Raw genomic sequence first — 21,568 nt, forward strand, 5'->3', positions numbered from 1 at the left:
AAATCAAACAACCAGGAAATAGTCAGGCCCTTTGAGGGTCCCAAGAGATTGTGTTTTGATAGTTGGACTGTGATTTACCAAAAATTTTAAAAAAAAAAAGCCTCAACATATTAAAATGTCTTAATTTCCTCCAGGATAATGAACTGCAGGCCATTATCGCATGCAAAGTCATTTATTTATTAGGTTATTAAGGCACACAGGTACAACACAAATTACAAACATTTCACTCTTTAAAGTCACAAACATATTTTTCTTATGATTGGGGCATGTATGAATGAATGGAAAGAATACTTGATGCTACGAGTGGCAGAATATAAAGTGACATAGTGAGGCAATGGCAGTGGTCTGACACCTGAAGCGGAGAAAGCTTTGGGAGTTCTGGCCTAATATCGTCTCCATGATCTAGACACTTATTTATACACCCTGGCCCTGTATGACACATCTGCTTCATCAAGACCACCACAGAGCCATGAAGCTGCTTCATCAAGCTAAGATTTGACAACAGAAAGTTTTGAACAATATCATAAAAGGTGCAATTAGCCTCAAGAAGTAAATGGCATTACATGGGCTGCTGATCTACATCTACTGAGTCCCTTCATAAATCAATAATGCAACAGATCCAAAGTTACAACTTACTTCAGACCTTTAATATGTCTACACTAAGAAAAAATATATATTTTTAGAGATAAATATGACTAAAACTATTTCTTTTTCTTGCCCTCAGTGTCTTCCTTCCAAAAGCCTCTGTTGTGATTAATAGCCTGAAGAAGTCTGGTCTCCATCAACCTCTCCACCGGGTATCTCTGGTAGATGGGCAGTAGTAACAGAAAATGACAGGTGAGGGATTCCGGCAGGTGGCGATCAGTGTAGTCGGGCAAGGGAGTAACTCTCATCTTGATGCTGCCCATACCCAGGAAGGGCACCCGGTCGCAGCCCGTGAGGAACACTGGCAACACAAAAAAGCACGAGATCATGCTAAATTAAAGAGAACTTTGGAGAATACAGTGGTAAACATCTCAATCTTTCTCTCAATTCTTCATGAAATCTGAAACTAATATAATGCATTCAAACTTGATATGTGGAACACTTACAGAGGAACTTTTTCTTTTCCTCTGCTGGCAGTTTTTCGAACACCTCCCAGAAGGTCACGATGTTCGGATGATCAGCATAATAGCCTCCTTCATACACTGTGTTCTGTTTGGAAAAATAAAAAACAAACACATAAGTAAAATTGCGCCTGTCTGATATTGTTGATTTGCTTGTGTTTATTTTGTAATTTATCCTTGATTTGTTGTGCTTCTACACAGAAAATGTGTTTCTCAGTTTTATGTGTGTTTCTTGTTAATGTGTCTTGAGTCTGCATGGGGAGTTTTATTTATTAAAAACTGACCAGATGCTTTATGCTCTTTATGTAAGCTTCGATCTGCTCTGTGCGGTTTGACTCTGTGCGTATTCTGCTTATTGTCTGGAATCAGCTTAGAATATCTTCATTTCTGACTCTTCTACATGTAAAAGTCAAAACATGCATTTTAGCAGACCTGCTTGAACACCTCCCAGTCGTAGTTTTCTTGGCCCACCATCACTGCCTGCAGCTCCTCCGGCTGGAAGAAGTCCACCACATCGATGTCACACACCTTGAGGAACCCTCTCTTGAACTCACTGAACACTCCCTCCACCGACTTGTTGAAGGCATAGTCGACAAAGGCGGCTACGAACTCTTTCCTATGAAATAACAAAGGAAAAAAAGAATACAGTATCATTCAAGTAGCTTCCCTTACCTTTGTCTCACATGTCTTTACCAGTTATGGTTGATTTACGGTCATTATACCGCGGCTAACAACCAATCAGATTGCCTGATCGGAGCTTTAAACACACCTGTTCGACCCTGTCAAAGGTTTTCCAGGTTCCTTCGGATCCAGCTCAACTATCTCACCACCCCAGGACACCTGAGAAGAAGAAGAATTACAGTCACACTGGAATTTACAAACCTGTGGGACATACAGTCGAGTCACTCTAACTGTGATTTAGTAAACCTACAGTGAATGTCGTCTCCAGGCTTTCCACTACATCAGGAGCGTAGTCCTCCAGCATGCACCGCCAAGACCTGCAGACACAGTGAATATATACAAAATGTTCGCGCTGATGTAACTATGACCGACCTGCACATGTCACCTATAGAGAGCTTAAAATTAAAACTACCAGTGACAGGACAAGAGGTGTAGGTAAGATAAAGAGCTCCATGATGCATTTTTTCTTTCACACTTACTCAGCAACAACAGGCTCAAACTCCCTCATGTCCTCCATTGAGGGTTTGACTCTGAGCAGCTTCTTGAAGAGAACCAGTGGGAAGGGCATGTGGATGATGTTTTGGTTGTAGAGAGCCAGACCGCACAGAATGCCAAACAGGAAGTACGTCTTCTCCTCCACTTTCGGCTGTTGATCATGATCAGGATTTAAGTACGATTCAACAACTGTCCAGGTATCCACGTAACGATACGGTCAAATGTACATTATGTGTTGCTTTAACTTGTACTATAAACTGTAAAATGGGGCATTGGACAAGAGGTTTTTTTTCACAAAAAAAAAACGATAAGAGTATGCAAAAATTTAATAAATGACGACCTCGTTAATTAAGCTGTCTTACCTTGGGAGGGAACCAGGCCAGAGTCTGGCTCTCGTTCCACATGAACATGTCAGACTCGGGAGCTATCAGCTCATCAAACACATGCAGGAAGAGGTCCCTTTGGTTGACATTCATCACCTTTCTGTTGTCCATAAACTGCACCTAATAAGGACAAAATAATACATTTTAAATACCTAACTGAAGTGTCAAGGAACAAAAACTTATTTACATTCAGCTTCAGCTTCAACGACATCCATTTTTCGTTTGTAACAAAGGGTCACTTCCTCAACTTTAGTTCAAACATTCACCAGGCTTGTTGCATTATGGGAAGTGTTTTTGAAGTTCTACCCATACCCGGGACTACATCCAATTAAAATTTTTGGCCTGAGTGCTACCAATCTCTTGTGAGTCTCAAACTGTTTGGAGGCTAAATTGCTGGAGTATTCCTTTAATTACTATGGAATGAATTAATACAAAGACAAAAGCTACCAAATGTAGCTTTTCAGCACTAAAGCAGACTTGTTTACCAAAAGCTCCCGTTTGAAGGCGCAGTGGTCGGCTGCAGCGAGCTGTCTGAAGGTGTCCTCAACCAGGTGAGTTCGTCTCAGAGTTAGCTGAAAGACCGGGGCTGGGGGAGAGCCTACGGTGTCTTTTGACACTGCTTCAGGCAACATCAAAGCCCATCTGTGCACGAAATGTTGCGCTGTCTGTAATGACAAAACCTAGATGAAAAGGAAATGCTAACACTGCTACCATATCGTGAAGTATCTTAAATGTAGACATTCAGTAAAACAATCTATTATATACATAATGTACCTTCATGATGAACGAGAAGACGTTAAAGACCTCCACTTTGCGGACAAGAGTGAACAGGAATGGGTAGCGGCAGAAAATGGCGGGCGTGTTCTTGTCATCCTTAAAGGAAAATGATCAGTGATTCACCAAGAAATAATTTGAGTCAACACTCCAATGGAAAATTTAACATAATCCAGGAGATGACAGACAGTTCCTCTGAAAACATTAGACTTAGACTTCTCTTTATTGATCCTTTTGAGATGACTCCCGCAAGGAAATTGGATTTCCAGCAGCTTACAAGTAGAGAAAGAGGTATAAAACTAAATATAGAAAGTAAACAATAGACAGTAAACAATAAACTCTTAGCTAAATATATAAAGTAGACAATAAATAAACAGAGATACTCTTAGCTACACATGTATAAATATAAAGCAGAGATAAGAATAAAAGTAAGATGAAATAAAATTCACGGAAAATAAAATCAAATAAGACAAATGTAGAGAACTGTATAGAGGAAGAATATAGATAAATAGAGATAAATATATAGGACTGTATATGGCATTGTGTTTCATAATGCAACACTGTGTGTACAGTACTGTATGTTTTTACCTCTACTTTAGAAAAGTCCTTCCAGTTACCGACGTCAAAGGCTGCCTCCACACTATCACTGATTTCCTCAACATAAAAGGTGCTTAGTGTGACTTTGTAAGACCTTCCAGCTTTATTTGCCTGTCAGAAAAAAACAAACATATATATTACATAAAAATCTAATGAAAACATCATCTAAAGATCTGAGAACTTGTGATGGTCATTATCGTTTAACAGTTTTGTTTGTTTTTTTTTGTAAAAACAATTCTTAATTTATCAACAGAAGACTTATAGCCTAAGTAATTCAGTTGTTAATTCGGATTTCATAAAAGACCAGATGTTAGTCAGAATTCCTTGAAAAAAATGATAAAATTATGCTGGCGGCTATTCAGAAGTAACAGCACGCTCTGTAACAATTCAGACGTAATGTAGGTGCCAACGACAAACAAAACTCCACTACAAAGTAAAAAAGATCTGGCACTAAACCCATTGATGACTACAATAAAAACCAACAGCACTGACTTTGTAGAGCAGCTTGAGGACTTCCAGCAGGTATTTGACTCCCGGGTTGTGAGTTAGCAACAGGCCATTTTTCAGCATGAAGGCGAGGGCGTTTTTGAACACCAGGATGTGCTTCTTTAGTATGGAGGGTGTCAGGGAAGACCACCAGTCCTCTGCAGAACAAAGAACACACACAGCGTAATCACACTGTAACACCTACATGATATATATCAAGTGAATACCTCAAATTTTTCACAGTTATCAAGAGCAGTCTATAGTTTTACATTATAGATTTATGAATAAATAAAATAAGTTATAGAATACATTTGGTTGAATGGGTTCTGTGAGAACTATTTAGCACAGTAAAGAAAATATATTATCAACACTGTACAGTAAGCTATCCCCTCTAAACTGTGACACTACTGTGGACAAATTAATTGAAGTTTGCTGTAGTTATTTACTTAGTGTTGTGCGATTTCTCTCATTCATATCTGCGATAACGATAGCCAAACCCAGCACATCGTTCATGACATGAGAGTCTTCTTGAAGGAGAGGACACGTCAGCAGAATCAGGATGATCTCTGGTGATTTCAGGGAAGGTGTCGAAACCACAAGCAATTCAATAAGGGCTTTAAGGTTGATCTGCACGATGAAGAGATACATTTTATAAGTTTGCTTCAGTCTCAAAAGAACAAATGATCTAAGTGACATATGAAAATGGTTCAATTTATGTTCTCAACTGTTTGTTTGATCCACGGTACAGCCAGCAGCTGGTCGAAAGCTCGGCTCGCTGCCTCAAGGTCCACAGTCAAGGCGCCTGCTGCTGATGGGCGCCCACTGTTACCAAAAGCGAAGTAATAAAACAAAGTCTCAGTACGGATATGGGTAAATTACATTTAAATGACCTTTTCATTCTAAAGCTCACACTCATTATCTCAACATTACCAATAATATCTTTCAAAAAGACACCCACTTAGCCTTCGTGAAACTTGCAACAAGACTTGAACTTGTCAAAAACATCGAAGATATTTCCCTGTTGAAAGAAGAAGACATAAACAGGTAGTATCACAAACACTGTACTTCCTGCATTTGAGACAGACATTTCACATGTGCAGTTGCATAATTATTGTACAGCCACAATACTTAAAGAGAAAACAAAGACCTCTTAGCCTCGGTGCTGCCGTGTCTCATTGTCAGCCATGTTTGCAGTTTTGTCTCATCCAGCCGCCCAGTTATCTGTCCTCGATCCAAGTTCTTAAAAAAAGACAGACAGATTTCAGATATCACAAGACAAATTAATGAACATGACAAAAAATAGTCATTTATAGTTCAAATTCATCTGAACAATGTTTGTAAATTAAATATGGGTAAAAAATATAATATATGTTTATTACATTACCTGTAGTGGTGAAGTGTACGCGAAGTTTGTACTCCACCCAGCTGATATCTTCAGGTCTGCTTAAACAAATGAAAGATAACTTCTATATGCTTTTCTCACACCACAAGATTTGAAGTCAATACACTTAAATATTCATTTCGGTGTATGTTTTACTGCTAGCTGTCAAACATGTCTGGGGAACTGTCTAAGAATAAGGACGAGCTTCAACTCGAAATTTCATCTAATAGTCTTTGGCAGCCATATCACCACGATGGACAAAGAACTCTCCTGGAGTAAATGTGAATTGGAGGAGGGAAATATAAAGAAGATGGAGGTCAGATCAAATCCAGTACGCCTCATTTAAATCTACTGAACACCACACTGCCCATCATTACACACCTTTGGGTACTTCTGCTGCGCTGTCAGTTGTCGATGGAATTGGTACCAGCGTGGGAGTCAGACTATCCTCTGATCGTCCCGTCCCAATCTGACCTTTGGCTCCATTTCCAAAAGCCCACAGCTGACCAGACGAGCCCAGCACCAGAGTGTGACGTCTGGGAGACAAGAGACAGTTGTGAATTTGAAGTATTTAATGAACTTATGTTACATCTCAGGTTCAGCCTCCAAGTTTTTACCTGCCACATGAAATCTGTGATGCGGGTCCGTCCAGACCTTCGACCAGTCTGGGTTTCAGTTCATCAGCAGAGGAGTTGTGACCGAGCTGACCGTAGCGTCCTTCTCCAAAAGTAAAAACCTCGCCATCCTAGAAATCACAGCAAAATTTTGTCACATGCTGTAACTCAACCCAACACATAAACGTAAAGCTGAAAGGATTATTGAAGTATGAACCTTTGTTAACACAGCAGAGTGAGCCTCTCCGCAGCTTATGAAGGAGACACCCAGAGGTCTGAGGGCGGGGACCACACAGATGTTGAACCGGCCTGTTAAAGATGACAAGAAATGAAAAAAGATAAAAAGAATGATTACGAATAGAAGAGTTCTGATTTCATGAGATATATAATCAGGGTTGTTTCTTTTTGATGATCTTCGGCTAAAGTCAAACATTCACACATCATGCGGCGTTATTACATAATGCGGCGCTACATACCCCTCTCATCCACCCTGTTGACCCCTAGCTGGCCAGATTTGTTGGCCCCACAGCAGTACACCAGGCCCGGGAGTGTGAGGAACAGAGTGTGGGTCGCTCCGGCTGAAATCTGGGTCACCGCTACTCCAGTCAGAGCGAACACCAGGTGAGGCGTGTACAGCAGTGACACCTCCTTCCCCAGGCCCAGCTGACCATGACTGTTCAACCCCCATGAGTAGACATCTCCTCCTGAAAGTGGAAAATAATGAAGATCAGGAAATAAAAAATTAATCACAAAGTTTTGACACGCTATCGAAAGATGATGGAAAAACATTTCATGTTAATATTTAACTGTATTTTTTATGTCCTTCAAATCTTAACAATAAAAAATGAGCTCACTGATGACTCACAATAAATACATCATCATAAACTATATTTAAGCTACAGAGGTAATTACTGAAGCATATCGCTGTAATAATTAGCTATTTTTACTTAGGAAAAACATTTTCACATACAGTTTTACAGAGGTGGTATTAAAAAGTTTGTTCCCTTGAACATTGAAGAGTATTTCAAGAAAATTAAGTTTCTTCTCAGTAAACTCATTTGACAGACCATCTACACTATCTGCAATGGAAACTGTGCAGCAAGTGCTTTGTTTTTTATCTCATACTTGTCCAAAGAAAATGCTTAGACACAACTTAATGCAAACATGATCAGAGATGAGAGTTGAATGTAGACCGGTATGTTGCGTGTGTCCATTTTCGTACCTTTAGTCAGTGCCAAGGAGTGGGAGTTTCCACAAGCAACTTGAATCACTGGTATTGGCATTGGTGTGGGCACCCGTCTGCAACAACAGGTAAAAACATTTGGTTTTTTTTAAATTGAAAGCTGATTTTCAGTGACAAGTCTGCATAGTCAAATATTCTACAGACTGAGATCTTGCCTCGGTTTGTGACATTTGCACAGTAGATGTTCTTCTAGGCCGAGCTGTCCATCATCTTCTGCCCCCCAAGAGAACACATGTCCAGATGCACAAACAGCCAGACTGTGGTTCTGACCACACGCCATTGACACCACATCACCCAGACCCTCCACGCGGGCTAAAAGAGGATAACAGAGCATCACAAATAGACACACACGGTGACGATGAGTGTAAATGACAGATGTCTAAACAACAACTAACTTCAATACAATACTATTCAGCTTTAACCTTAATGCAAACCTAAGCATGGCATAGATAACTGGTGTCAATGTTAAGTTCTTACTTACCAAGCAACATTTGCCCTTTACTTTCACTTAATTAAATGGCCGCCAATTATAACTGTATTAGTCTGTTCACTCGGTTTTATGTTCACCTGTATTTTGTAGGTCATCAGACTAAACATCTCCCATTAGAGCAGACGAACGCTTCAGTCGCTTGAATGTCCCACACTCCCACCTGCACTTGAACTCGTCGCCTATTGAAGCGCAGTTGTATTTAACTTTCTTTTTCTGGAGCTTCAAGAAGGAAACGAAACTGAAGCTCGGCTCAATTAGACAACCTGTTGTTTACTGTGGCTGTTTATGGCTTCCGATGGATACAAGAAACCAACAAACTACTCATTAGGTTGTCAGCCCAACAAAATAAAGTTGAAGTGGGTTCATGAGACAGACTCATGAAGAGGACCCAAATAAAGTTATATAGCCTAGCTTAAAGCTACATTTAACGGACATGGGGGTAAAAGACACGTAACGTTAAATAAATAACTAAACTTATTAACTTAATAGTATTGTAAGGGCATACATACTCCAAAACGTTACTGTACGTGGATATTTCATTTTTATGTCGACACTTTTCCTGAAACATTATTATTGTTTGTTTCCTACCTAGTGTCCGTCCATCTTTATATCTCTTTCGGCCGAGTTGTCCCTGTGAGTTGTGTCCGCAGGATAAAACGCCTCCATCCTTGGTGCGGAGTAAAGTGTGCTGGTCCCCGCAACAGATGTCGGTGATGACCCCGGGGACGGACCAGGACACCGGGCTGAGGGCTGACTGTGGACCGAACTGTCCACTGGAGCTGTCCCCCCAACAGTACAGCTGCTGAGCGTGCATGTCTCCTCCACCTGTCCTGAGACTGACCTGTCCTGGGACTGATAAGGTGAAGTCCTCCGTCTGGGAGGGATACTGTGATGCTGCGTTCACGTGCTGTCGGAAGTATTACTATCACTATCGGGAAACTCGCATTCGAACTACTCATTATTGGGGTATTATATTTGGTATTTTGTAGAAGTAAAGATGTCTGATGTGTTAGTTAAGTTTTCAATTCATACAATGTGTCCCTTATTTTCGACCAACAGCGAGTAATGCAAGAACAATAGCGTGTTGGACTGAAGTGCTGTAATTTACGAGCATTCCAGGTAACTGTGAAGGCAGCATGAGACATGTCATATCAAGTCTCTCTGGGCATTTAAAACTAAACCAATAAGAATAGTTTTGGCTTTTTTATATTGAGGTTGATCTGACCAAATAAACAAAATAAGATCATATGATTAGTTAATAAAAGGTCAATAATAATCAGTAATTTTGACGAACAAAAAATGTGATGTAAGCAGGTGAAAGTGTCATTTATTTTTAATACAGAAACAGACAGACGAGGAGTTAAGACCAAATTATTTTATTTCACATCCATTCGTCAAGTTGATCTCTGTACATGTAGTAGACGTGGCACAAACTCATCAGCTGTGGTTTTGTTTTTCACAACAGTTGCATTAACACAGAAATGAAACTGTTCAGAGGTGCATCATCATCACCACCATCATCACCATCATCATAATGGTTTTCAGACAAGCTGAAACTGAAACAACATGTGCTGCAGTTTCTTAGAAAAAGGTGTGATCTGTTTAGAGACATCTATCAGGTGTTCCACAGCAGTTGAGAACAAACAGACACATGCAGTTTGTTTCTTTATAAGTCAATATATACATCCAATAGGCTGTATACACATACTACAAGTGAATTACTTCATGTGCTATGACATTTATTATCTCATATAGTCCTGTAAAAAGTACCCCAAAGTCATACTTGAGTAAAAGCAAACATACTGTGTTAAATATTACTTTGATAGAATTTAAAGTCATGCACGCGAGTAGTACTTGAAAGATCTCTGATATTAAACGAACCTTCTGTCAATAAATATACTTAAAGGTGCAATACATAATGACTGGCCTGCTTGAATTCAAACTGCCAACAAACCGCAGCAGCATATCACCAAATTACTGCCAACTGCTGCTAACTGGATCCTATTTATATGTCTATTACTGGAGCTACTGTTAGCTTGTTAGCTCAGTTAGCCGTGCCGCAACCGGTGACTACCCGCGGGGCATTGGTGTTGACATCGCTAGCACAGGAGGTTATCGGGCCCAGGGCTAGCTGGTTAGCATGCTGACTTCAGTAGATTTCTCTTAAATGCAAATTTTGTTGCTTTTTATATAAAAATTATTTCATATTGCCCATTCAAGTATCAAAAAATAGATGTAAAGGAAATTACACAAATATTTACACGTATGTACTGTATACTTTGGGTTGACCGATTTCTGCCCTATCGATTATTTGATCTGGTATTCAGCATTTTGCTGGTTATCAGAATCCGTGTTTTTCTTTTATCCAACTGAGAATAGAATAAATGAATTTAAAAATGTATATAATATTTGCCTCCAAAATGTAGTAGAGTGGAAGTATGAAGTAGCCAAAATGTGGCAGTACTCCAGTAAAGTACAAGTACCTACAAATAGTACTTGGTTAGCATTCAGCATTAGCATTACTTAGCATTTTAAAAAAAAAAACAGTCTGACAGTCCAATGACAGTGTACAATAATCTTAAGGCCATGTGATATTGGGGGTTGGTAAAGGTAACCAGCTATATGGTGCTCTGTCAAAAGGGCATTGTTTCAACTGACCATTCAAACGCTCTCTTGGCCTGACCGACTCCTCCCCATCATCTAAAATAGAGTAAACACCTACAGACCCGTCCTCAAAGCCCACAAACACATGCTGCTCACAAACAACCAGAGTCAACGGACTCTTACACAGCCACACACTTCCTATTCTTTCCCCATCTGCGAGTCGTACAACTGTGAGGACTGGCCTTGCATGCACGCAGCTTTTCTCCAGGGTGTTGAAGTGGGATACATAGGCGGCGTAGCATCCACTTTTATCCAAACAAGCTTTAGTGACAGGACCTTCAGCCTTGAATGAGCACACCCTGACCTGAGATAGGTCCAAGAGTTTGATGTCTTCATCTTCAGTGGAGAGCAGCGCGAAGCTCCCATTAGAGGACATCTGAAAGACTTGTGGCTGACAGTTAAAAGAATAAGGCAGCAAAAAGTGCCTGCACACCGTTTCTTCTGCTACCTTCCAGGTGTACACTGCCCCTGAGGCGGCCATCAACACCACAAACTCCGGGTGCTCTGAAAGAGTGTGGAAAGCGACAACATTCTCCGAGCTTGCCACGCAGGAGAAACGCTTGCTGATCAAGCCTGACCACAGACTGGCAGCTAACAAGTCTCCATGGCGAAGGCCAATAAGGAAGGTGCTTTCAGGTGACACCTGGGCGTCAGATAGGTACAGGTGTATGCTACACACAATGCTCCCTTTTGCCAGCTTCCAAACCCTGGACAACTGTCGTTCAGAAACACTCACTCCACAGTTACTGTTAGGGGTGATCAGGATGTCTGTTGCTCTGCTGCCACTCATGCGTAGGATGTTCTGACCGGATTCTGTCTGCCAAACATAAATATCCCCTGATGAGAGTGTCACAAAGTGGATGTTATCAGGAGAAAGGCGCAGTTTTTCCACAGGACCATCATGTAGGAAGCCTGCATGTGGAAGCCCTGTTTCTAAACCCCATTTCCACACTGTCTCTGACCCATCGGCGGTGTAGAACCACTCCCCTGTTTGGTCAACCACCACTTCTTTTACTCCACGGCGCATTTTCTGAGCTGCACCTGCAGCGCCTATCGCCTCAGAGGCCCACACTGTGAGGCAGCCGTCATGAGCAACGCAAATGACACTTGAGGCTGTTTTGAGGAGCGTACCCGGCTGATTGTTTGTCTGTAAGGAGAGGACACACTCCCCTGTGCTGACCCTCCACACCAAGACTAGAGGATCTAACAAAGCCAGGAAAAGGTGGCCATCCTGGGAGAGCACAGCTTGAGAGAAGGCCCTCCCCTGAGGAGCTAAGAACTGGTCCCACTGCTCCCAGTCGCATGTGTCCCACAGGGTAACCTGGTGAGACTGACACACCAATAAAGTGTTGATTTCGTCCGAGTGATCTGTATTGAGGATGTTGTTAGATTTATCTCCTGTAAAGGTTTCTTTGACAAGTCTTGGTGGTTGTGTTTTCGTATCCCAGAGGATCACATCTCCCATCCTGTCAACACATGCCAGTTCCCTCTTGCCTTCAGAGAGGATCATCAGTGCAACTGCATTGTGATTTGAGTTTGAACAGGTGCTGAGGAGAGCGCCGGTGTTCGTGTCAAATATGGACACTGTGCCTTCCTCGTGCCCACAGTACATGTAAAAGCCATTAGAGGAGCAAACCAAACAGGTCACACAGCTCTGGCACTGGAAATGAGTCATGGTGTCAGTATAGACATCAAAAAGACTCACAAAACTCTGATCTTTCCACCACATAAACAACTTGTTCTGACATGCAACGAACCCTTCCATTCTGTTCAGTGTTTCTTGGCTTGACTCTGGTTCAAACTCAAGCTGCTGAAATACCTCTGGGCCTGTCACGTCCCACAGGAAAAGCTTCTTGCATTGTGTAGAAAGCAGCACGAATTGACCGCTACTCTTCACTCCTGCAAACTTCAGCTCCTTCTGCTCACAGCTCAGTGATAGTTTGAGTACATCACACCCTGAGCCCTTCCAAAACCATGCCGTTCCATCATCTATGATCTCTGCGACGATCCCACACTCTGCCTGAGCTACTTCTGCAACAGAGGCTTCCCTGGTTTTGGCATCAGGCTTTAAACACTCAAAAGAGGGAACAGAGGAAGGAGCGGGGCAAAGCGCTACACCTAATCCGCTTCCTCTTTCCTTCCTCTCCTCTCTGATCTGTCTGACAAAACTCTCGAGTGCAGGAAATACCTCCAGATAAGGGAGGAGGCTCGTCTCCAAAAGTGTGGGCAGCAGCAGAGGTGAGCTCTGCAGTAAGCAAGCACAAGACTTCAATATGCTTGATATGACAGCTATTTCAGGGCAGTGGGACGACCCCTTGTCACCTTCCAACATGGCTACCAGATCTCCAAGGAGTCCAGCTCGAACCATAGCCTGGTGAAACCCCAAAGACATCAACAGCCCACGCTCAAACTTTTTGTTACTTTCCTGCACATGATGCGGCAATTCTAAGACCATTCTCAAGTTCACTCGGCCGACCTCTTCAGAAGAAGAGTAGAAGATAAACGGCTGGCTGGGAGGCTGCCTATTGATGTTAATATCCATTTGGGTGGTGTCCTTGTTTGGTGAAGAATTCTGGTTTACAAGAAGTGGTTTAGCACGTCCACAAGCCCATCGGCCGCTGAAATAGTCAGCCATCACCGAATGCATCTCCCTCCTCACCTCGGGAGTACCTAAATACCTCTTAAGCACAACCAGCTTGAAATGTCTGCTCATCCAGGACAAAACGTGCAACCCTGCAACTGTCCTCTTAATAAGAAACCTCCTCAGATCCAACAGAAGTCTCTCTACATCGATTTGCGGGACACGCATACTGCCGGAAGGGCTCCCACTTAGTTGAATGTACTCCGACAGCACCTCATCATCAATGGACAGCAGGTCAGCCAGTTCGGCCTCAATGAGCCCGGTCTTGGAGAGGGTGAGGAAGGAGACGGCGCGGGCGACTATAGGGGAGCCATGTTTCTGCTCAAGTTGATCCAGCAGCATGGAGGTGGATGAATGGACGCCATCAGGGAGAGATGACTCAGTCACGTCTGAATCTGATGATGAAAGGAGAAAAATGGACAGAAGGAAGAGAGAACATGTAGTGTAAACGTTTTGGTATGGTGAATAGAATCACAGGAAAAGACCAAAACCAACAACAAATTTAACAACAAATGCTTGTGTACCCAAAGTCTTATGATGAGCATGTAGTATTTAGTTTACTGAGACCTAGTCCCACTCAAAATGCATGCTGTAAATACACATACACATTATAGATACTCATTAAAGCAGTGATTCAGTAGCCGTCCTTTATAGGGGTTCAATAGTTATGTCTTGAACTTGTTTTTGATTTGATTCGATTGTTTTTCCTGAAGATGAGGCATTCAAGTATGGGACAGCTAGGTTTCCCTCTTCATTTCAAGTCTTTACTGTAAAATCTCCTGCTACTTTCTTGTACATCTCATACTGTGTTGAGACTTTCCATGTCTCAACATTTCTTTGTGCTTTGTTTATAGTGATAAATCTTCGAAATCACTGCTTCAAAGTTTGTTTTTCTGGTGGCTGGAACTCTTAAGTGCCAGAGTACTAACAGTGCTTGTCTTGACTCATCTTAGCTGATTGTCAGAAGCAAATCGAAGAGATGGTGTTCTTGATTCTCTGTATATGTTTGTCACAAACTTTGTTTCAGAAAATGCTAAAGGCAGCGAGACTGCATTGTGGAACAGGGTTTGTAACATGCCGTTTCTTCTTTTTCTCAGTTCTCCAAAAAAAATACAAGGTGTTTGAAAATGTCTTATGAAAATGTAGTTAATGCAAATGTCACCTCATTTTTCGTGCAATAAAACTTTTTTTTTAAAAGATGTAAAGTTCAAAACTCGGAACTAATCTTGCAGCTCCCTTGGCACTCAAGATCTGTAGCTAAAATAGTTTCCAACAATATAGTATGTACAACGATATGAGAAGCATTTGGTGAAAAATACAGTCCCCAGATATTTAATGAACAATTGTGACCCATTTTTAAAGATTTACATCCAATGATTTATTCACTACTCATATAATTCACATATTTACTTCTTATATCTATGTTGAAGGATGATCTTTGCCTCTTTTCTTTGGTCTGTGGGTCAGTCTGACCTTTGGTAAGCAGAGACCATTAAATCAAGGAATCCTCCTCCCCATGGAAAGCTGTTATCTTTTCATTCACACACATATTATTTAAAAGCTCTGGAGGAAGGAGGAGATATTACACACCCCGGGTGTAACCTCGTTATGAGCGCTTGTAGACATAGATGAGAGGATCTCTTTTATAACCTCTTCCACGTGTTTTTGATACGACTAGGATTGGTAGGAGAGATGAATTTATGTAAAAAATCTGAGAGTAAAACAGCCTCGAGGTATAAAAGGAGTGTTAATCTCAGCGCGCACATTATGCACTAACATTTGTTCTGTGTACCAAGCTCTGAGCATTATCAAGACCTGGCGTGAACCTCTTCACCACATAACGGGCAGGGAGGTCAGAAAATATTGATACATGCAATAATGCATCATTGATTTTGGTCTTTTCATGGTATTTGTTGAATTAAAGAAGTAAAAAAAACCATCATCAGACTTATCCTTTATGAATCAAACTGTATCAGTCGTACCAGAGTGCCAGAGCGACGTGTGCAGGTGCAGGAGTCGAGCGTAGAGCGGCAGACAACAGGACGTCAGCGCCTGGTTCACCAGCGCCTGTTGTCCTGACGTCACCCTCCTCCCTGAGCTGCTCAGCAGTGACTCCAACATCTTTACACACTGCTTCCTGTCTGCCGATCCCAGCGGCACGCACACGTAACCTGACTCCTCCTCACCGCCCTCTGATCCAGAGTTTGCAGGACTTCTTTGTGAGTCGATGGCTCGCAGGATCTGTGTACGTTTGGAGGAGACTGCGAGGATGACCTTGACATTAGGTGGAAGGTTTGAAGGGAGGCTCCCGATGATTTGAGGCCCAAAGCTGTTTTCAGTGTGATCAAGACCATCGAGGATTAAAACTAGAGGATGTGTGGGAGAAGGCGTGAGAAAGAGGAGGAATGAGAGATGTTCTTTAACCTTAGATAGGTCAGGTTTTATGATGCCAGTAGGATTCTGGCACGGTGTGGTACTGAAGTGAAAGTCAGAAACAGGTTCGCTGGTGGTGGGTTCACTGTTGGAGCTGTTGTCCCTCAGGTTACTAACAGAGCCAGGACCGTCCTGGTCGATGGGATTCTGCTCAGAGGAAGAGATGCCCTGATATCTGCCAGCTATTTGATAACACAGGCTCGACAGCAGGTGTTCTGGTTGAGGTTTGGTGGTCAGGTTGCAAAAATAAGTGATCACCACAGGATCACAGTCTGGTAGCCAAGACTTTATCTGTGGAGAGAGATGAGGGTTGTTATAAAGACTATTAAGAACAGACCCTTGGGCTTGTTTTTTCTATTTTTCCTTTGGTTGATTAGTCTTGTTTTTAAACGCTTCATTTATCCAGCTTGATATCTTCGATTAAAGTCATGCGGATCGTTTAGCTTGCTTTTTCTTCTCTTGAAATGCTTCTCCTTAAGTTTAAAGATCTCTAAAGATACTCTAAACTTTTGTCAAATCACTTGAAGTAATTTTAAGTCGAGCTGCAACTGCCAATTATTATATGATCAAAATGTATCTGACAATTACTTACCTGTTTAACGGATTCATTGTTTGGATTATAAAATATAAGAAAATTGTAAAACAAAAACAAAAAAGATGTTATTCGGTTTTCCCCAGACCCCTTGGACTGTTATCAAATGTCTTGTATTTAAACCACTAAATTATGGCCCTTTTGCTTAAAAACTACAACAATTAATAAATAATCAAAATAAATTCAAATGAATTTATCACATGATTACAGATGCTCATCTTTTTGTGTCTTGCTGCGATATTTTTGAATGTTGGTCTTTATTAGCTTTGAATATTTATTTCTAACTCTAGTGTTTCGAGTTGAAATTGGACTATTATTGACATATTGTGTAAAAACGGATATGTTATATTTAATTTTTCGCCTCAGTCCACATACCTGTTGAGCACAGTGTGCCAGCAGGACTGCTTTCCCTGTGCACGGTCCTCCTGTCACCACTAGTGGGCGCTGTAGTTCCCTCTGCGTCACATAGGCTCTGATCTACAGGACATCAAATGACATTAAGTTTCATCAGAGGGGCACAGAAACAGCAGCATGGATCAGAAAATATCTGTGACGTGACTTTAAATCGATAAAATAAGAACAAATTAAAAAAGTAGAAGAAGAAGACAACAACTCAATTGTAGAGTACTGAATGTTTTGATCTATTGATGAGAAACCGCCACAACAAACTTAATCAGTTATTTATCTTGATAGTAAAACAGAAGTGACAAAATCTTTTGATCTGTTTTTTGTCCATCCAGAAAACTCATCCTGACCATCTCCTCTTCTGGCCGAATGACGTCATAAAATTGGGACATGATGTCACACAGCTCCTCCTGCTCGGCCTGCTCTCTGGCCAACACGTCACCGAGGAGAGAGTCTTCCCTGGTTTCTGAGAGGTCCGCGCTGTCAGTCAACGCTACGAGGTCGGCGTACACCTGCTGGCACAGAGACTCGGTGTAGCCCCACCTCCTGGCTGTCGTGTAACCATGGCGACACTCTGTGGTGGTGGTGTAGACCAGGAGCTGGGACGAGGTGATGAGACCCGGGAGGAAGTTGTCACAGAGCTCTGAGAGTAACTGTTCATCAGTGGGTACTGTCTTAAGGTCAGAGGTGGCGGCCTGAAATTACACGACATGAAAAATGATGATCGTCTGGGGAACTTTTGCTACGACTCTGCTTCTTGGGGACGTATTTTATATGAAGCTATTTCTATCATGCTGCAAAACCATCATTTATAAGACATGATTAAATGTGTTTTTAGCACACGTAAAATCATACTTTATTTTATGTATATAACCGATTAGCAAATCTGATATTCAGCATTTTACTAATCATCAGAACCAGTGTTTTGTTTTGTTTGTTTGTTTTTAAATCTGATTGTCGATAAAATTATTTAATTTTAAAGAGTGCTAATTTGGCTCTGACGCAGCATGAAATATGCAAAATAATTATAACTAAAGTTAAATAAATGTGAATGTAGCTTGTAAAAAGTACAATATTTGCCTTTGAAAATGTAGTTGAGTGGAAGTATAAAGCGGCAGAAAATCAAGTACCGTAAAATGTTACTACAGTGAGATGAAGTTTAAAAATGGTTCTAAAAATTGGGAATTCAAAAGTCATCACTTTAGTAACAAACAAATCAATGCTCATGAAAAGGTAATAGATTACTTCTGACTGCGGCTGTGGGTGCATCTGTCTGCCCTCTCTGTCTCCTTTCGCGTTGACAACCTTGTGGACGTAAACCAGGCAGCGTCTGATGATGTCATCGCTGGGACGGTTGTCCAGAGCAAATCGCAAATCTGCGTCGAGGGCTGGAGAGAAGCGGCACAGCACAAAAAAAAATGTAGCCACACCTCAACATTCAGCCAAAACCCACAAACACAGACATACAGTTCATACGTCTCACCTGATCTGTAGTAGCTCTGGGCTCTCTCTGATGTCATCAGACCTCTGTGGACACACAGACTCACAGTGGACTGAAACACCTTCCTCAGCTCGTCTTCTTTAGCCTTCATCTTCATCTCCTCTTCCTCATTGACCTAAACAAAGATTGATAAATACTTACTTAGAGAACAGCACCGCAGTTTTATAGTTGTGGTGTGTATTCATGTCATTACTATGTAAACCATGACAACATACACCATATAATTTTAATCATAATTAAATCTGAATGGAGACTGTAAAAGAGGTTGGAGGGTTGAGATCACCTGAGCTGAGCAGGCGTTTGTGTGTGCAGGTCTCAGGCAGTAGGAGGGAGGGATGCTGTTCTCGTCCCTCTGGTACGCCCTCTCCAGCTCCTGGGTGCTGACGCCCGCCTGCTGGCTTTCCTGCAAGAGAAGCTGGTACTCCGACACCTCCACCTGGGCAGGCAGACTGGCTGTGCCATACTGATGACCTACCAGTGCCTGCAGCACCGCCGTGTGGACACAGAAGGGACAGCAGCATTAGGATGCACCATAAACAACTGGTAAGTACACGCTTTTATTGGCTTTTATGGATTTCTTTAACATATATAGAAACGTACTGTTCCTTTTTGCAATATGTGCAGCAGCTAGAAAAGACTGTGATGTGTGTAACTTTGATGAAATGCGTAAATCTGCACTAATAATACTAGAAAATCTCAGGGAATTGTCTAACATAGACTGATTTAACAGGCTGATCTGCATACGTCTGTTTTCCTCAAACTCATCATTTAATTGAATATTTTCAGAGCCTGAAGCACTCTGCACTACTATACACTCACTTCTAAATGAACCCTGCTGATTCATTTACCAGTAAAAAAGGTCCCACGGAGCTCTCTCTGCATTCTTTAATCAGCTGCTGTCTGGTGATCTCATCCGGCCAACGACTGGGATCACTGGACTCGAATGGGTCGATCACCTACAGACACACATGCAACATAATGGCAAAAACAATCTAGAGGACAGATGACTGAGTATCAGTTCATGGAAAGCACACAGCCGAGGTGTAATAACAATTGGCCCCGGAGTTGGCTCGCTGACATGTGATATTCCTCCTTCTTTTCTAATTACACATGCTGCTGAAAAGAGATGGCACAATCTGCTGGCTGAGCTGCCACACAGACTAACACACCGCAGCAGCGACTCGCCTCACAGCTGCTCCTCCTCTTTATTTGTCAGATTTAATTAGGCAAAGTTGAGCAGAACTGAGCTCACTTTTTACAGCAATGGCCTCAGGGGGGACAGCGTGATAGAATAAAGGACGCACTGGCAAACACACACACACACACACACACACATGCACACACACACAAACACAACTGGAAGCTCCACAAAAGACTCTTGATGATGTGTGAGTCTGACTGTATGTCAGTTATTCCTCCAGCAGACTGACAGAAAATGTCGGCTGCAACTTTTCGGAACAGTTTGATTTCTTTTGCTCATTGTAGGACTGTACCAATTTAAGGTTTTGCTGATTTTTCGAGAACAAATGATTTCAAAATTTTCGTGTTTTTCTCTCAAAATACGAGGGTAAATAATCATGACAGGGAGGAGAGAGTTGACGAAAGAGCAATTACTGTCAATTACTCGTGAAAAGTCCACCAGATTAAGTCATAAACAGGGCCAGTTGCCATTATAATCAACATTTAATTTAATATTTCTACGTCAGCTTTCATTTGAAGATGGGTCCTAATCTTATCGTATTCATATACTGTTATTATCAGCTGCATGTCTTGTATGAAAGCCGCTATTCAAATAAAGTTTACCATTACATTATGAATATCCGTTACACAAAACAATTAAACACAAGAACAATATTGTGACTTCATTTTAAACCAAACATTTGTCACAGTAGCTGAATTTCCCTTTAGTAACTATAAAAGATATTGATAGTGCGAGTGGTTATGGCATTACAGTGGAGGCCTTAAAGCAACATTAAGCAGCAATTGGTGTTTTGTTGAATTTGGCGCACACCCCCCACAGTTTCAACATCCACTGCTGTAAATACAAATCACAGGTCTGTAACAATTTGTCAGACATAATGTACGTGTGCTAACTACAAACAAAATTCATCACATCATAACGATGGTATGTGTCTAAAACTTGTATGTTGGAGTAAACATGTAACGCTGTGATCCTGCCCTCTTACTGAAGTTACATAGTGCAGAAACAAGTGATGGGGAGCCGAGTGGCTGAGACAGAGACACCATTCACCCTTTTACAAGACACTGAACCATCAACATGATTTCGAAGCTGCTATTTTGAGGTAAAAAGTTACATAATGCTGCTTTACTGTTGCAGCATCCTGCCTCAGCCAGTTTGTTTATGGTGCTAAAACAACAGAGAGGACGTAAAACTTCAAATAGTTCCTTAAAAGAAGTGAAAAAACAACAACCCACTAACAACACAGAGACAGTAATCACTGATATGTAACATGCACTCACCGTGACATCCACTCCCAGTGTGTGTCTGCAGTGCTCTCTCAGTTTGGGGAACACACTCTCTCTCAGAGCTCGGCGCTCCACCACGCTGTCTGCACAGAGCACAAACACCTCACATCACACAATTATTCATAAAAACATCATGAAAGAACTCATAAACCTGGATAAATCATTTGCCTTTTCAAGATTTCAAGGAAATCCAACTTGACTTTGGCATAATGAATCACCTACTTACCCTCTGGGTTAGAGCACAGATAGAGTTTGACACAGGATGAGCCGTGGGTGGACTTTAAAGGAGATCGGTCCATTTGTTTCCCTCCGGATCACATTACAAATCAATACCTGTTGGTTAAACAAGCCAAATAAAAAGTTCAAGGTTGCTGCTTCTCCTCCGCGCTGCTGTTTTTTTTTTCTCTCTTCCCTCCTGCTCTGCTCAGGAAATTCTGGCCTCCAGTGTTTAGAGAGTGTTATCATGATCACACCCACCCTTCCAGTGAATGGATCGTCCGTGTAACACACACACACACACACACACACAGCCAATCAGGCAAATTATCAGTCGTTTACATACCCAAATATGACGGACAGGCGCATAAATACACAG

General features: G+C 41.7%; 2 protein-coding genes across 2 annotated transcripts; both read right to left on the minus strand.

The window, feature by feature from the left end:
- Nucleotides 1-156: 156 nt before the first annotated feature.
- Nucleotides 157-9,149, minus strand: LOC115574387 (probable E3 ubiquitin-protein ligase HERC6). Its single transcript, XM_030405893.1, has 23 exons — nt 8,839-9,149; nt 7,916-8,072; nt 7,740-7,816; nt 6,994-7,221; nt 6,735-6,826; nt 6,521-6,648; nt 6,285-6,439; nt 5,907-5,962; nt 5,670-5,761; nt 5,481-5,540; nt 5,248-5,344; nt 4,969-5,149; nt 4,529-4,680; nt 4,028-4,147; nt 3,440-3,538; nt 3,151-3,330; nt 2,645-2,785; nt 2,267-2,433; nt 2,038-2,104; nt 1,876-1,946; nt 1,539-1,722; nt 1,092-1,194; nt 157-946 (listed from the first exon to the last, which is right to left on the minus strand). Exons 1-23 carry the CDS (start codon nt 9,062-9,064, stop codon nt 702-704), a joined length of 3,078 nt encoding a protein of 1,025 aa, XP_030261753.1. The 5' UTR covers nt 9,065-9,149; the 3' UTR covers nt 157-701.
- A 461-nt stretch (nt 9,150-9,610) lies between these two features.
- LOC115574381 (NACHT and WD repeat domain-containing protein 2) lies at nt 9,611-21,356 on the minus strand. Its single transcript, XM_030405882.1, has 10 exons — nt 21,200-21,356; nt 20,968-21,056; nt 19,335-19,442; nt 18,770-18,967; nt 18,469-18,601; nt 18,231-18,373; nt 17,336-17,680; nt 16,956-17,057; nt 15,538-16,279; nt 9,611-13,950 (listed from the first exon to the last, which is right to left on the minus strand). Exons 1-10 carry the CDS (start codon nt 21,270-21,272, stop codon nt 10,829-10,831), a joined length of 5,055 nt encoding a protein of 1,684 aa, XP_030261742.1. The 5' UTR covers nt 21,273-21,356; the 3' UTR covers nt 9,611-10,828.
- Nucleotides 21,357-21,568: the final 212 nt, after the last annotated feature.

The sequence above is a fragment of the Sparus aurata genome, chromosome 2 (assembly GCF_900880675.1).
Source record: "Sparus aurata chromosome 2, fSpaAur1.1, whole genome shotgun sequence".
In the NCBI taxonomy this organism is placed as follows: Eukaryota; Metazoa; Chordata; class Actinopteri; order Spariformes; family Sparidae; genus Sparus; species Sparus aurata.